Consider the following 17,490-nt stretch of genomic DNA (forward strand, 5'->3'; position numbering starts at 1 on the left):
AATAAAAAGAAATACAGAAACCATCAGATTATGAGAACAACTTTTCACTTCTGACATGTATTCAGATGTTTCTTAATTTCGTTCACACATTTCTATATGCATTTATTGACTTAAAAGCTTGCTATGTTTGGTCCTTTAAAGAGTAACCGAAGACTGAAATAATACTACTTCATTTGTGGGTGGGTTAGTCACGAGACTGGAGCCGAGTTTGGTTCTGAAGGGCTCAACTAGAGCGCTCTGGGTCCAGGTCACGGTCTAGAGCGGCCATGACCCGGACCTCAGGAAGGTCTCAGCAGTCTGGAGCTCTAGTCTAACCTGGGGGTCCCGGGCCGAGACCTGGACCTCAGGAAGGGCTGAAGGAGAACAAAGCCGATTGTTCCATGATGTGACTAGAAGAGGAAATCAAATGCGGTGTATAAAACCAGAGTCAGAAGTCTTTTTACAAGTGAAGAAAGAAAAGAGGAAGGCTGCTGGTGATCATTAAGACAGAATGAACAGGTGCCCTGGTAGAGGCGTACCAGGGGAGGTGCTGTTGAGTTGAGCTTTTGTTGTTGTTAATGTCCCAGAGTATGACTTGACTAGCAGAACATGAACACTACACAGTCCAATCAAGAACTGTAGCTGAATGAATGTTGATAGTCTACTGTCCCCTCCCCCCCCCCTCTTGGGACCCTGAAGGCTTGGTTAGGGATAGGGTGAGCCCTGACCCCTGGGATGGGGTGAGGGTCAGGGTTGGAGTGGGGGTTAGGGTCAGGGTTCAGTAGAGGCAATGAATGAACCCTCTTTTGCTTTGAGATAGCAGCAAACGATTGACGGTTCTCTTCTCTTTTATATCAAACCGGTTTAAAACCGTAGACCCCCCCCCCCCCCTTCCCACCCAACACACGTTGAAATTCATTCCATGGGAAAACAACATTTGTGAGAGTTCAATTTCTATACAGGTGTATATGGCACAGAAATTCACTTTTTTGTTTTGATGCACTTGTGGAGAGTTTGCTGTGGTTGATTATTCAATCACACAGACTATTTTGATAACTTTCATACAAAACAGGCTTTCAAAATGGAGGACTATTATGGGCTCCAGTCGATACAAAAGTGAACTTGAGGAGCCACAGAATAGCGACATGGCACAGATTGAAGTCAGGCAATGAGGATATGTACATCCAACCGAAGCTGGCCTCCTTCTCAGCAGGACGGCCAGACTCCATAGCAGCACATCAATACATCGTCTAAAACCAAAGAAGAAGAAAATAAAGACAAACTTAACTAGTTAGCTAATTAACTAGTCGACTAGGTCCATAGGGCCACACATCTAAACCGTGAAGTGCACTTGCTGAATAACCAGATATTCTTTTAAGTGACATTTGAAGAAACACCAAACTCACAGACCGTGTATCAGTATTCCAAGTAGTTGTTATTTAAATGTTATTTGATGGTATTTGACGGGTTTGAACTGGTTTAGCTGTGTGGCAGTATGGCCCCCGAGACAATAAATAAGACTGTGCTACATATCATTTTTTGTCCTTAAGATTATATATGATCAGTTTTAAACAAAGTAATCATTCATATATATGTTTTACAGAAGAAACAAAAGCATATTTTGTTGGTCCCTTAAGGCTTGCAAAGCTGAAATGACAAAGTTGCAGTTTTCTCTTTTGTTTTTGCGGTGGCATCTTCAGAAATGTACATTCTAGTAGAAAAAGATCTTGCCGTTAAAAGGACAAAACATAAATCAACTAAACCACGTTACTCCAAATCAATGGAAAAACCTATGGCTTAGTAAATATCCACTTGCTATATTTAAAACGAATGTACATCACTCCAAGTTTTTTTTAAAGTTTTGATTATCATTTGATAAAAGTTAATGCTTGAAAACAACATGCCTGCCCCCCCCAATTTTGTAAACAACGGCACCAATGCGATCGGGGCCAGAGCGGCTGTTTGCTCGGCCCTGGCGGAGGAGCTGGGGCCCCTAGAGACCGCAGGGTGAGCTGCTGGGTGAGTTGCAGGCTGGCTGATGGCACCAGGGAGAGGGCTCAGGTTGAGTTTGGTGTGTGTGTGTGTGTGTGTGTGTGTGTGTGTGTGTGTGTGTGTGTGTGTGTGTGTGTGTGTGTGTGTGTGTGTGTGTGTGTGTGTGTGTGTGTGTTGGTCACTCCTCCGCCAGCCCCTCTCGTCTGGTGTGCATAGTGTGAGGCCAGCAGAATGATGGGAGCTCCTCAGTGCTCCTAGAGGCCGTCGCTGCTCAGAGCCCATGCGCACACACGCACCACGGTGTGGACACACACACACACCACAGCAGAAACACAGGAGAAGAGGCAGAACATACATGATCACGTGTGCATGCACACACACACACACACACACACACACACACACACACACACACACACACACACACACACAGTCTCCTACCGCACGCTGGAGGTGGGCGAGCTGTCGGTTAAAGCTGTGGCACTCGAAGGGTAGCCTGGAAGGCATGGCGGCAGCGGTCACCTGTTGTTGTCCTGTTGTCATCTAGTGTTATAGTTCTATCGTCATCTCGTGTTGTGTTTCTATTGTCACCTGTGTTGGAGTTCAATTGTCATCTAGTGTTGTCGTTCTGTTGTCACCTGTGTTGTAGTTCCATTGTCGTTTAGTGTTGTAGTCCTGTCGTTATCTCAGTTTGTAGTTCTATTGTTGTTGTCAGCTTGTGTTGTATAGCATAAATCATTATTTTGCATATGTTGCAGCATGTTAGCGGAGAATGGATGAGATGCTGTCCAAAATAAAAGTCCAAATGTAGCTAAGAAATTGAGAAACACAAATAATAACAAAATAAGATGCTGAGGAATAGGATACTCTGTCATAGAAAGAAATGATATAAAGTGACCCGTCTTGCCGGTAATACTGATGGCGGTTCAGATAACAAAATGGACAGCAAGGGGGCGTCGCCACACAGAACACCAGCCTCCCAGGAGGGGACTCCAGTGGCAGAGGGGACACCAGTGGCAGAGGGGACACCAGTGGAGGATACCAGTGGCAGATGGGGCACCAGTGGCAGAGGGGGACACCAGTGGCAGAGGGGACTCCAGTGGCAGAGGGGACACCAGTGGCAGAGGGGGACACCAGTGGCAGAAGGGGACACCAGTGGCAGAAGGGGACACCAGTGGGAGGAGCTCGGCTGCCCATGCTGATGAAGGGCTGCTGAGTGACGTCAGCAGCATGAGGAGAGACCAGGCCTCCCTGGTGTCTCTGTGGTGGACTGGCTCTCAGGCTGGAGCACCATTGGTTGGGTCTCTGTTGGACCCTCCCAGTCCTGGGGCACCGGGACCTCTCCAGAGAGCGGAGGAGACCGGGGGGCCTGGCCTTCACTCTCTCACAAGATTTTAGGATTAGTCTCCCAGCCTATCCATTATGCCCACGCCCCAGTGGTCCGCGCAGGCTGGGAGGGCCCACACCAGAGTGTGTGTGTGTGTGTGTGTGTGTGTGTGTGTGTGTGTGTGTGTGTGTGTGTGTGTGTGTGTGTGTGTGTGTGTGTGTGTGTGTGTGTGTGTGTGTGTGTGTGTGTGCGCGCACGCGCGCGCGCACGTGTGTGTGTGTGCTGACGGGTGCTGTGTGGCTACTCAAAAATGAAGACAAAACCAAAAAAATGAAGGAAATATACATATACATATACATCTGCCCAGTAAAGAAAGAAAAGGTCGTCTCCCGGGCAGGGACAGGTTGATCATGATAATATAAGACATTGCTTTGAATAATAAAAACAACAGGGGGGTGCGTGTGTGTGGCTCTACATCTTGATGCCCTCCTGCTGGCTGAGCTGGGACAGCGTCTTCTTGATGCGCAGTGCCGTCAGGCGCGCCGCACCGTTGGCGTACCAGCACTCACGCATGATCTTGGCCATCACCCTCAGGGCCTGTGGAGAGGAGAGAGTCCACTGGTTATCACCATGAAAGACCAGCCAGCACGTTACTATCACCATGAGAGACCACCCAATACGTAACTATTATCATCACGAGACCACCCAACACGTTACTATCACCATGACACCACCCAATACGTAACTATTATCATCACGAGAGACCACCCAACACGTTACTATCACCATGAGAGACCACCCAATACGTAACTATTATCATCACGAGAGACCACCCAATACGTAAATATTATCATCACGAGAGACCACCCAATACGTAACTAATATCATCACGAGAGACCACCCAACACGTTACTATCACCATGAGAGACCACCCAATACGTAACTATTATCATCACGAGAGACCACCCAATACGTAACTATTATCATCACGAGAGACCACCCAATACGTAACTAATATCATCACGAGAGACCACCCAACACGTTACTATCACCATGAGAGACCACCCAATACGTAACTATTGTCATAATGAGAGACCACCCAACACGATACTATTATCATCATGAGAGACCACCCAACACGTTACTATTGTCATCATGAAAGACCACCCAACACCTTTACTAACTATTATCATCATGAAAGACCACCCAACATCTTTACTATTATCATCATGAAAGACCACCCAACACGTTACTAACTATTATCATTATCATGAAAGACCACCAAACATCTTTACTAACTATTATCATAAAAGACCACCCAACACGTTACTATTATCATCATGAAAGACCACCCAACACCTTTACTAACTATTATCATCATGAAAGACCACCCAACATCTTTACTATCATTATCATGAAAGACCACCTAACAGCTTTACTAACTATCATCATAAAAGACCACCCAACACGTTACTATTATCATCATAAAAGACTACCTAACACGTTACTATTATCATCATAAAAGACCACCCAACACGTTACTATTATCATAAAAGACTACCCAACACGTTACTATTATCATCATAAAAGACCACCCAACACGTTACTACTATCATCATAAAAGACCACCCAACACGTTACTATCATCATCATGAAAGACCACCCAACACGTTACTATTATCATCATAAAAGACCACCCAACACGTTACTATTATCATCATAAAAGACCACCCAACACGTTACTAATATCATCATAAAAGACCACCCAACACGTTACTATTATCATCATAAAAGACCACCCAACAGGTTACTATTATCATCATAAAAGACCACCCAACACGTTACTATTATCATCATAAAAGACCACCCAACACGTTACTATTATCATCATGAAAGACCACCCAACACGTTACTATTATCATCATGAAAGACCACCCAACACGTTACTAACTATTAGACACAGCTTCTCCAGTATGACAAAGGTCTGAAGGGTTAACCCTAACTAGGATTAACTAATTAGGGTTAACCCTAGCTAGTTAGGGTTAAATAGTGACGGTTAACACCCAAACTAGTTAGGGCTAGTTAGAGCTTAGACTCAGGGTTAACTAGTTAGGGTTAACCCTAACTCTAAGGTCATCCCATGTCAATCCCTCTCTCTAGTCAGACACTCTTATTTATTATTTATCAAACAGCATTTGGTCGGTGAGGTTGAATCTAAAAGAACAAGCCTCCCCAGATCTGGAGACGGTTTTATAACCATTGAGTCTGTGTTAGTGGTTTTAGCCGATATGATGCCAGACAGGCAGGCTGTTGTTACAACCGCCCATTTGCCTGCTGTCCACTGCACATGAATATTACTACTATTTACATGAATTCTGAATGTGGTTAAAGCAACGTTCTCATAATTCGGTCTTGGCAGCAAACTCGACACTATGCAGTTCAGGGTAAAGCCGCAGAGGCAAGAGGCTGCTTTATTCAACAGGCCGGGATCGTGTTTGATGAAGTCAGCAGAATCAACAAAAGAACTGCATTCTAAGCTCTGTGTGTATGTGTGTGTGTGTGTGTGTGTGTGTGTGTGTGTGTGTGTGTGTGTGTGTGTGTGTGTGTGTGTGTGTGTGTGTGTGTGTGTGTGTGTGTGTGTGTGTGTGTATATATATATTTGTGTGTGTATACGTGTGTGTGTGTGTATATTTGGTGTGTGTGTGTGTAGGTGTGTGTGTGCGTGTAGGTGTGTGTGTGTATATATTTGTGTGTGAGTGTGTATATATGTTTGTGTGTGTGTGTGTGTGTGTGTGTGTGTGTGTGTGTGTGTGTGTGTGTGTGTGTGTGTGTGTGTGTGTGTGTGTGTGTGTGTGTGTGTGTGTGTGTGTGTGTGTGTGTGTGTGTGTGTCACTTCCTCAACACATTTACTGGCCGTTTCTTACAGCAGATCACAAATCAAAGTCTTCTGATTCATCAAATAAAGAGATTTGTTTTCCAATGCCTGCACACACACACACACACACCCACCCTTTGGGACGTCGGGATACAATAGCGATACACAACCAGACAGGCTACAGGTTGAACAGGTTTGAACCAGACTAAACAACAGCTAGAAAGAAGTACTGAGGACAAAGTCCTTAAGCCCACCAAACAGTAGAGCCTACTTTATACCAGGGGTCAGCAACCTTTTCAACATGCTGTGCCAGTTTGAAATTTTCTCATCAATGAGTGTGCCTTAAGCAACAATATATTAAATATTAAGCTGAAGTATGACACAGCGACCAAAAACATTTCCAGAAGACCTGGAATTGTATACTGTTTTTTGTTGTTGTTATATTTGCAACATGGGATTACAAATTATAATTACATATGTCCCATCTTAAAACACCACCTTCAGAAACTCATTCAAAAACATATTTGCTATGTGAGAAATGTAAAAAACGAGAATATATGAGAATGTTGGAACCATCCACATCATATCTTTAAGACATGTAAAGCTTTGCAAAACCATGTGAAGGCGATGCATACAGGCCACTTGCAACAATATTTTAAATATTTTCTTCTCTATTACTCACAACATAGGTTTAGGCTACATACTATTAATTGACCCCATTTCAGAACACTGTTTTCAGTAACTCATTTAAACATATTTGCACTGGGAGGAAATGCCTAAAACAGAATAAAGTGCATGCTATACGGTAACTATACTATATGCTACACTATATAGACTACTATAAAGTAACTATACTATATTCTACACTATATAGACTACTATAAAGTAACTGTACTATATGATACACTATACAGACTACTATAAAGTAACTATACTATATGATACACTATATAGAGTACTATACAGTAAAGAGTGAGTGTTACTATATACTTACATAAATATACACACACACACACACACACATAAAATATTAATATATATTGCTAACCCTAACCCCTAACTAATATAGCTAAAGGAACTAGCAGCCAAGCTAGCTGCCAAGAAAGAAGGCTAAAGCATGAACAGTACAACAGCACAACCAGACTGTTTCTCACAGCAGACTGCTGTCTGACGCCATTTAGCACCAGTAGACGCTACACACACCACTGGTACGTTAGTCAGAGGTGAGAAAGATCTAGATCTCCTTTACAGGCGCGCCCATACCTCACAACTCTGCCAGCGGTTGGGAATGTTTGGCCGCAGCTTCTGTTCACACACCACCTTCCTCATCTCCTCCACCGACGGGTCCGACTGCACCAGGTCGTGGTACGGCAGCTGGTAGTCTTCATGAATGCCTGTCGAAAAAACAACAGGCTGAATCACAGAGAATCACCGGGAATCCCAGACCCGGTTATATTCTGCAATCATCTGTTGTTTGAAGTTCAAACTCTTGCAAGGGGTGTTTGGGTAGAGAGGCCCCTGGGCGGTTTTTGTATCTCTAACGTGGTCCCCGTGGGGCCCGTGCTCGGACTGTATGTAAATGGCTTCTGCGACAGCCTTCTTAATGCCATGTGCCATCTCGGAGCTGACGAAGGTCGGCTCCTAATGTGCCATCTCTGAGCCGTCAAAGATCTGCTCTTAATGCACGATCTCAGAGCTGACAACGCACTGCTCTTTATGTACTATATGGGAGCTGACAAAGACCTGCTCCTAATGTACCATCTGTGAGTTGACAAAAGACCTGCTCTTAATTCCATGTGACACGTAAGACACACAGGCCTCACACCCAAGATCTCTTCTTTGGTTCAGAGGCAGAGGCCCTCAGCGAGACAGAGCTGGCAGAGGAACGATCGCCACGAAGGGGAAGGCATAGCCAGCGACACAGCCTGCCGTTCTGCGGCCCGAGGTCGCCACAGACCCAGCCCACCTAGAAGCTCTTTGTCTGAAGTGAGGAACGGACATGAGAGCAACAACGCCCCGATAGTGCCACTTCAACGCTTCAGTCGAATGCGTTGCTCCCGTCATACCTCCCATGGAGCATCGGCTTGCGATCTCCCAGAAGACCAGCCCCATGGCGTAGATGTCTGCCCTTTTGAAGGACTCAAAGTGCTTCATGTTTATGGAGTCGTCCAGCACCTCTGGGGCCATGTACCTGAAGAGAGACAAAAGGATTATAACATGGGGTCGCCTAGAGCAGCACTCTGTTGGCTGAGGGTTAGGGTTGGATAAATTTGTGTCTTATTGCAGACAATGGTCTTCAGACTGACTGGAGTCCAATTAAAAGAGCTTTGCAAATCAACAGGACTGCATGAGCTGTCCACTCCGAACAGCGCATTCTACCCACCAAACGCCTTTGATCTTACCGACGGCACCCTTTAGCCAACAATTTATTCAAATCCTCATCTAAAACTCTTTGTTCACGGGGGGAAAACTGCCGGTTTATGACCATTGGAAAGAATGGACGTTTGCATCCTAATCTGTTAATTTCAATGTGAACCAGTCGAAGCAAGACTGGCTGATATTGTGAGGGGATAGGCACATTTGTATTTACAGTCCAAATCGCCGCATTCCACAGCCGTTGGGTCAGTCTATGCAAACACGCCAGTTTTGGTTTTATTCCAAGTGTATCGGGGCCTTTACACACAGTTCACCTGCCACTTTCCAAGCCAGTGACAGAACTACAGAGTCACCAAATGGTGATCTTATGCAGTATTCCAACAGCGTTGATAATAATAAACCAACCTTACCGGACGTCACTACAACCGTGCATCAAGACCCACTGTTGCTCTACCCTTCTCCGCCTTACGGAGCTCTTTCTTTTGACAGGACGACTACGCACATGCTAGATCTCTCTGAGGGTATCAGAGGCAGCAGGTTATCGCAGCCATCAAAATACCCAAACATGGCCCCCACTCCAGCTAGCCTCATGTTCTATTCAGGCTGCACTGACGAGCAATAACATGGGGATTGGGAGTGGAGAGGATCTAACTATTCATATACTTTTATAAAATAATACAATAATAAACTTCCGTTGAGGGCCACTGGTCTCCTCAACACCTGAAGCCTGCTGAATGATTTAGTGGTTCAGCATCCATCCGGTAGCCCAAGGCAATGGAGAAGAGAGAGGAGACAAGAAAGAGGAGAGAGGAGAGAGGAGAGTGGGTAGTGGGGAGAGAGGAAACAGGAGAGGAGAGAGGGGGGAGGAACGAGTGGAGAGGGGAGAGAAGAGAGAGGAGAGGAGAGGAGATGAGAGATGGGCAGGGAACAACAGAGTGAACAGAACCCTTCTTAGTCCCCTAGGTAATTAATCAAGCTCAACACGGAGGTTGCATCAACACATACCTCCTCTCACTAGGATAGCTTCGGTTCCCGGATCAGAACCCTTATTTCACTGATTGATTCAGTGGGGAAGGCCTCTGCCTGTGGCGATCTAGCGAGGCTAGGATGGAGTCAGCGGAGCGCCTGCTCAGTGTTTGCTACAGCATGTGGTGCGAAAGCCCTGGGTCCATAGTGGTGTGTTCGTTGAGCAGTAGGATCCCAGAAGATCAGCAGATGGTTGACTGAACTTAGCACAAGCTAACAGACAGCAATCACAACATGAAGCATCTTAAGAATAGTATGGGTCAGGTTTGACCAGAGTAGACATTCAAGCCTTATGTTATTGCAATAACAACGTTTAATGCTGTGGGCCAGGTGACATTCTGTGGTCTGACCCCATCTGTGTGTGCGTACCTCTTGGTGCCCACGCGGTGGTTGGGGGCGATGTCGATGGTGTCCGTGGCCGAGTCGTGGCGGACAGCCAGGCCCAGGTCGGCGATGCAGCACGTCCCGTTCTTCTTGACCAGGATGTTCTTGGACTTCAGGTCCCTGTGGGCGATGGCAGGCTTTCCTGGAAACCAGAGACAGAAGTATCATGCACATGATTCCATCTGCGATGGAGATGGAAGCAGACTACAAGTGACACAAACATTCCCACTCAAGTATCATTAGAGAGTAGATATTACAGAACATTCTGAGTTGTTATTTCCTGACCAGGTCATCATTACATTCAATAAGTATGATTCATTATGGCCTTATTGAGAGAAATAAGTATTAACTTATATTGTGTGTATATATATCTGTATTTGTGTGCGTGCGTGCGTGCGTATCCGTGTTTGATCATGTCTGCGTGTGTTCGTGTCTGTGTGCGCGTTTCTGTGTGTGAGTGTGTCTGTTACCTTGTGTGCCAACTATCTCCATGTGCAGGTGGGCCAGGCCGCTGGCGGTGGACAGGGACAGCTTGATCATGCCCTCTACGGTGACTGTGTAGCGGTTCAGGTAGTCGAACAGGGAGCCGTGCTCGTGGTAGTCTGACACCAGCCACAGCTGGGTCCACGTCCCGTTATCTACAGCGCGGATCAGAGGGAGAACATCAAAGGAAAGGTCACAGCAATCAAATAAATACACACCCACAATAGCTAAAAGGATGTGTCCAATATTTATATTTCTTATTACATTAGAAAGAGAGAGAGACGGAGAGTGGGAGAAGGAGAGAGGAGAAGAGAGAGAAAGAGAAACATATTATTATATTATTATATATCTTAAATTATTATTTTTATTATATTCCCTTTCACCTTTAAATGCGCTATATCACGTTTGGTATTTTCACCTTGTAGATCCCAGTTATTGAAGCTCTTTCTTAGCGAATGTTACAGACAGCTGAAACTGTTGATAATGTTGCATCCATACTTCATCTATTCCCCCCACAGCCTGGTCGCTGTGACCCAGCATCCAGACAGCCTGCCAGACGGTAGTGTTGGTGGAAACAGGGCCGCTTGTTATTCTTCTCCAGCCAACTGTGCCCACTCACTGTCTACAAACTGTCTATTTATGTCTCACCTACACACACGCTCCACTCAAACAGAGCTGATAACCTGCAAAGAGCTCAGCTAGAACTCAATGTCTGGGAGGCGATGAGCTTGGTCGGCTTAGTTTAGGAGGTAGAGCTGGTTGGCTGGTAACCGGAAGGTTGCTGGTTCGATCCCCGGCTCCTCCTAGCTGAGTGCCGAGGTGTCCCTGAGCAAGACTCCCAACCCTAACTGCTCCCTACGAGCTTGGCTGTCGCCTTGCATGGTTGACTCTGCCGTCGGTGTGTGAATGTGTGAATTAACCGCTTAAGGTCGCTTTGGATAAAAGTGTCTGCTTAATGCCCTAAATGTAAATGAAAAAAAAAAATGCCTTCATAAATACTGTGTGCTAGGGAAGACTGATCAACTTGGTTTGGGTTTGAGGAGTTAAATGTTCTTCATACATTTTCATTGCTGGCGGTGATAACTGTTTCATGTTTGTTCTTTTCTTTGAAGGGAGGGCTGTCCCAAATGCATACTTAAAATGCCAAGCTGCCAACAATGATTGTTACGTTTTTCAGAAGCTGTATTTAAATAGTTAAACACCTAATCCTGGTAAATCCAACGCTGTCTGGGCCTGTGTGAGCATTTGCAGCCAGTGTGATCAAACAGAACTGATAGTTTTCATCATAACTAACTGATGATATCAATGATGATATCAGCTCTAGAGAACTGGGTTCTGATTAGCATAAAACAGGCGGTAGGTTAAAGCGCTCACAGTGAAAACTAATCTTGAAGGCTTCATCTGCCTCACCGTTTCTCAAAGTGCTACGATGTAAGATGTGAAATAGAGCGTGGCTGTTTACGGCTAAAAGATATAGTAACCACTTATCACTGAAAACCTTAAAGTAACTTAACTTTAAGGGATATAATGCTAGAATATAAAAACTATGGAAGCAATTTTCACTTATTCTTTATTCGATACGCAGGGAAGCAAAAGCGAGGACAGAATGTGAGGATTAATTTGAGTTTAGGTAACCTGTCTTGTCAGCTGACATTTGAACGTTTGTTAAATAGTAGGAAGCCTGAGTAAACATGAAACTTGTGTCCTTACCCTGGTTGTCCTTAACTAGTTTAAGCCTGACCCTTGTTGACCTTAACTAGTTTAAGCCCTAGTGAACAGACCTTTGTTGACCTTAACTAGTTTAAGCCCTAGTGAACAAACCTTTGTTGACCTTAACTTTTTTTTTTTAATTTAAATTGTTATTGTGTCATGCATTAGCATGCCCAGCCCACAAGGGCTTACAAGAAACCATTATAAAACAACATAGACAGACCAAAAACCAAAAGTAGATGCTAAACAATACTAACATCAACAATATAAACCATCCTGACATTTCATCCAGGCTTTAGTAACAAAAGAGGCTAACTTATAAACATTAAAAGGTAAACAAGCATTCCATCCTGACATCATCATTACTCCAAAATATTTCAGGGCTTTGAGCAAACAGTTCATTTACAAAAGGTACTCTTAGTTCATCATAGAAGGGACAGTATATAAGAAAATGGGATTCATTCTCCACTTCTCGTAAATCACCAAGTTCACAAAGTCTCTGTTCCTCTGGGATATTTTTAAATCTGCCGACCTCTAGTAACTAGTTTAAGCCCTAGTGAACAGACCTTTGATGACCTTAACTAGTTTAAGCCCTAGTGAACAGACCTTTGTTGTCCATAACTAGTTTAAGCCATAGTGAACAGACCCTAGTTGTCTTTAACTACTTCAAGCCCTGGAGAACAGACCTTTGTTGTCCTTAACTAGTAGTGACCAGACCTTTGTTGTCCTTAACTAGTTTAAGCCATAGTGAACAGACCCTAGTTGTCTTTAACTAGTTTAAGCCATGGTGAACAGACCCTAGTTGTCTTTAACTAGTTTAAGCCCTGGAGAACAGACCGTAGTTGTCCTTAACTAGTAGTGACCAGACTTTTGTTGTCCTTAACTAGTTTAAGCACTAGTGAACATACCCTAGTTGTCTTTAACTAGTTTAAGCCATAGTGAACAGACCCTAGTTGTCTTTAACTAGTTTAAGCCCTGGAGAACAGACCGTAGTTGTCCTTAACTAGTAGTGACCAGACCTTTGTTGTCGGCGGCGATGAAGCCCAGGATGTTCTCGTGCCGCAGCATGACCGTCTGGTAGATCTCCGCCTCCCTGAACCAGGAGCGCTCCTCCCGGGACGAGAAGATCTTGACAGCGACCTCCTCGCCACGCCACTTCCCCCGCCACACCTCGCCGAAGCGCCCCTTCCCGATGCTCTCCTGCAGGATGATGGTCCTGGCGATGGTCCGCTGGACCAGCAACGGCAGCCCTGTGTGGAGCAGACATAAACCAGTGGAGGGTCAGAAGAACCAGTGGAACCAGTGGAGGGTCAGAAGAACCAGGGGAGGGTCAGAAGAACCAGGGGAGGGTCAGAAGAACCAGGGGAGGGTCAGAAGAACGGTCTAAAGTCCAGGCAAACGGATAACACGCACTTACAATTCAGCGATGGTAGAGGGGCTATCACATGTGGCATCACAGGCCCAGGCTAATAGCACTAGGCTAACAGGACCAGGCTAACAGGACGCTACACTGATAGACGGGCGGCCCACCTGATCCGGAGCCGGAGGTGGTCATGTCGTAGATGAGGTCCTTGAGGGTGGCCCCGCCCGTGATGAAGGGGTGGTCCATGTTGGGGTCCTCCTCGTTGGGCACGCGGTGGTGGTGGGCCCCGACCCCCCCGGCTCCCATGCGGTGGCTGTGGCACACGTAGAAGGCCACCACCAGCAGCAGACACAGCACACACACGGGCCCCGCGATCACCGCCGCCAGGGCCACGGGCCCCAGGGTGGGGGCCTTCTCTGCGGGCACTGGGGACACAACAGAGGAGAACTGAGGAGCGACACCTGGCTAGAGTCACAGCATAGAGTGACACCTGGCTAGAGTCACAGCATAGAGCGACACCTGGCTAGAGTCACAGCATAGAGCGACACCTGGCTAGAGTCACAGCATAGAGCGACACCTGGCTAGAGTCACAGAACCACACAGCGAAGAGCAACACCTGGCTAGAGTCACAGCATAGAGCGACACCTGGCTAGAGTCACAGCATAGAGCGACACCTGGCTAGAGTCACAGCATAGAGCGACACCTGGCTAGAGTCACAGCATAGAGCGACACCTGGCTAGAGTCACAGCATAAAGCAACACCACAGCATAGAGCAACACCTGGCTAGAGTCACAGCATAAAGCAACACCACAGCATAGAGCAACACCTGGCTTGAGTCACAGCATAAAGCAACACCACAGCATAGAGCAACACCTGGCTAGAGTCACAGCATAGAGCAACACCACAGCATAGAGCAACACCTGGCTAGAGTCACAGCATAGAGCGACACCTGGCTAGAGTCACAGCATAGAGCGACACCTGGCTAGAGTCACAGCATAGAGCGACACCTGGCTAGAGTCACAGAACCACACAGCGTAGAGCAACACCTGGCTAGAGTCACAGAGTAGAGCAACACCTGGCTAGAGTCACAGCATAAAGCAACACCACAGCATAGAGCAACACCTGGCTACAGTCCCAGCATAAAGCAACACCACAGCATAGAGCAACACCTGGCTAGAGTCACAGCATAAAGCAACACCACAGCATAGAGCAACACCTGGCTTGAGTCACAGCATAAAGCAACACCACAGCATAGAGCAACACCTGGCTAGAGTCACAGCATAAAGCAACACCACAGCATAGAGCAACACCTGGCTAGAGTCACAGCATAGAGCGACACCTGGCTAGAGTCACAGCATAGAGCGACACCTGGCTAGAGTCACAGAACCACACAGCGTAGAGCAACACCTGGCTAGAGTCACAGAGTAGAGCAACACCTGGCTAGTCACAGCATAAAGCAACACCACAGCATAGAGCAACACCTGGCTTGAGTCACAGCATAAAGCAACACCACAGCATAGAGCAACATCTGGCTAGAGTCACAGCATAAAGCAACACCACAGCATAGAGCAACATCTGGCTAGAGTCACAGCGCCACGCAGCAGGCTTTAGGGGGGGGGGGGGGTGTGTGTGTTGTTCCCATGAGCTACGGTGGAGGACCTCAACCGGCAGCCTACAGAACACAACTAATATGCAAGGACCCGGCGGAGGTAACGGTTCACAGCCTTCCACGTTCCTCACGTCCTCCAGTTGCATCCTGGTGGTAAACTTCATAGAGCTAGAACTATCTGTTAGGTATCGACCATGTATCTCGATCGCAGTCTGCGCTACCAGCCGGCGTAGACATGCTCAGCGGTACGTGAATATAATATACTAACCCGTGAATATTGGTTGCTATTGATAACATGACGTTGTAGAATTGTTCCCTTTTGGATACCGACTTTATCCGAAAGAGTGTGAGGGCCTCTTTTAGTTAACAGGGAAACTACCTCAAAAACTAACTTTTCCAATACATGATGGATTAAAGACACCCACACCATCCGTCATGGCTGCCCTGCCCTGCCCCTTCCCTAACAATAACCCGTCAGCGGTGGATGTCCGTGTCCAAGAGGGTTAGGCTTCCAGAACACTCATCATGTAACACTATGGTTTGTGGCGCATTTCGTAAACAACATCACTCATTAGATCAATCCTACACAACTACGGTACTAAAGAATAATCACAACTGGGTCGTAGTCATGGGGATAACCCACCCCCACCCATTATACAGCCCAAAACCAATTTTCTGAAAACGGTTTTCTCGTTTCTCGCTATTTGTCCGTTCTGGGCTCCTGTAGAAACATGGCAGCTCCCATGGAATACGAGTCAACCCCCTCCCTATGTAGATAAAAATAACTTATTCTAAAAGTAACAAAACAAAGATTCTTATCTTCATGGGATTATATACAAATTAAAACATGAATGTTACATTCCGTATCTGAGTCCGTTCCGTAGGATGCAATTCTACAAACCAGACCTTTAAGTACACACACACACACGCACACACACACACACACACACACACACACTAACCCCCCCCTCCACCCTACCAGGGAAGATGCTAGGGTCGGCCGTGTTGCAGTAGTCGATGGTGCAGCACTTGGGGTAAATGCCCTTCTCATCACGGGCGGCCACCGCGCAGATGAAAGGCCGGTCGCGGGGGATCAGCTCGTACAGCGGGACGCACATGCTGCGCTCGATCACCACCTTGCCACCCGACTTGCGGGCGGCCACGAAGCACACGCCGTCCGTGGTGCAGCTGGAGTTGCCGGTGCAGCGGTCGCAATGGCACTGCAGGGCTGAGGGGAGACAGAGACATGGAGCCACGCTTTAGTACAATGGTGCCCGGGTCTACGCACACCCACGACACGGGGACAACTTCAGTGATCCCCTTTATAACATATACATGAAATGCGTCACAGTATAATATCACTCGTATTGTGGGCCTTTTTTACCATAAGACGTCTGGATTGGAGAACTAGTTTTCACAATAGTATACTTTAACGTTGTTGGGTCAGAGCTGTTGATTCATGTTTCCTGATGATTTAAGGGCAGAGGTTATGGAGCCACGCTTTAGTCCAACGGTGCCCAGATATTGACGACCCGACTCAGAGGACACGGTCACAACACAGGGAGGACTTCAGTGGTACCCTTTATTTATTTATTTAAGATTTATTTATGCATTTATATGCTTTATTATGATAGAGTGAGAAAGACAGGAAGGTATGGGAGATAGAGTGGAGGACGTGCAGCAAATGACCACGGGCAGGAATCGAACTCGGGTCACTGCGATCAGGATTGTGCCTTAATGGTACGCACTCTACCCCAGTGATCCCCTTTAGAACACACGCATACATAAAACATGCGTTATGCCATCGACAATCTACATCAAATCTTTCGACATTGCCCCCTGGCTTGTGGGAGGTAAGGTTTGACCCCCCCCGGTGATGCATTCAGGGTTCAATGACAGTGAACTGTCCGTTGACATGTAGAGAGGAACGGCAATGAGTCAACATGTTTCCATTGATAGAGCATCAGCCTCATACGTTCAGCAATCCATCCCGGGGCATATGTACTGTATGTAGGTGTGTTCCTAACCCTACAGATGGACTGCACTGCACAGCATGAATCTGAATCAGAAACAGAATCAGAATTACTTGTATAACATCTTATTGTACAAGTACACAAGAGTTAAATTATTAGGCTTGGTTCCTCAACAGCCACATAGCAGCAACAATACAAGATAAAGTTAATAAAGATAGGCTGAAATAGAAATATGCAAAGTACAAATTGTCTGAAGTGGTCTAGTTGTGCACAGAGAATACAAGAGCCCACTGTGAAACAACAACACACTGGAAAAGAATGCAACTAAATGAAATGTGTCGCACTATAATATCACTCGTATTGTGGGGCTTTTTAACAGAAGACATGTGGATT

General features: G+C 46.2%; 1 protein-coding gene across 1 annotated transcript in view; it reads right to left on the minus strand.

Moving 5' to 3' along the window:
• Positions 1–882: 882 nt before the first annotated feature.
• The window catches only part of tgfbr1b (transforming growth factor, beta receptor 1 b), a 29,512-nt gene continuing 12,904 nt past the window's right edge, over positions 883–17,490 (minus strand). The window contains exons 2-9 of the mRNA XM_079754407.1: positions 16,104–16,352; positions 13,683–13,940; positions 13,172–13,402; positions 10,430–10,597; positions 9,945–10,101; positions 8,240–8,364; positions 7,437–7,567; positions 883–3,895 (exon numbers count right to left, since the gene is read on the minus strand). Of these exons, the coding sequence (XP_079610533.1) occupies positions 3,770–3,895; positions 7,437–7,567; positions 8,240–8,364; positions 9,945–10,101; positions 10,430–10,597; positions 13,172–13,402; positions 13,683–13,940; positions 16,104–16,352 (1,445 nt within the window). The 3' untranslated portion in view covers positions 883–3,769. The remainder of the gene's footprint in view (positions 3,896–7,436; positions 7,568–8,239; positions 8,365–9,944; positions 10,102–10,429; positions 10,598–13,171; positions 13,403–13,682; positions 13,941–16,103; positions 16,353–17,490) is intronic.

Source organism: Pollachius pollachius, assembly GCF_949987615.1.
Source record: "Pollachius pollachius genome assembly, chromosome: 17".
NCBI lineage: Eukaryota > Metazoa > Chordata > Actinopteri > Gadiformes > Gadidae > Pollachius > Pollachius pollachius.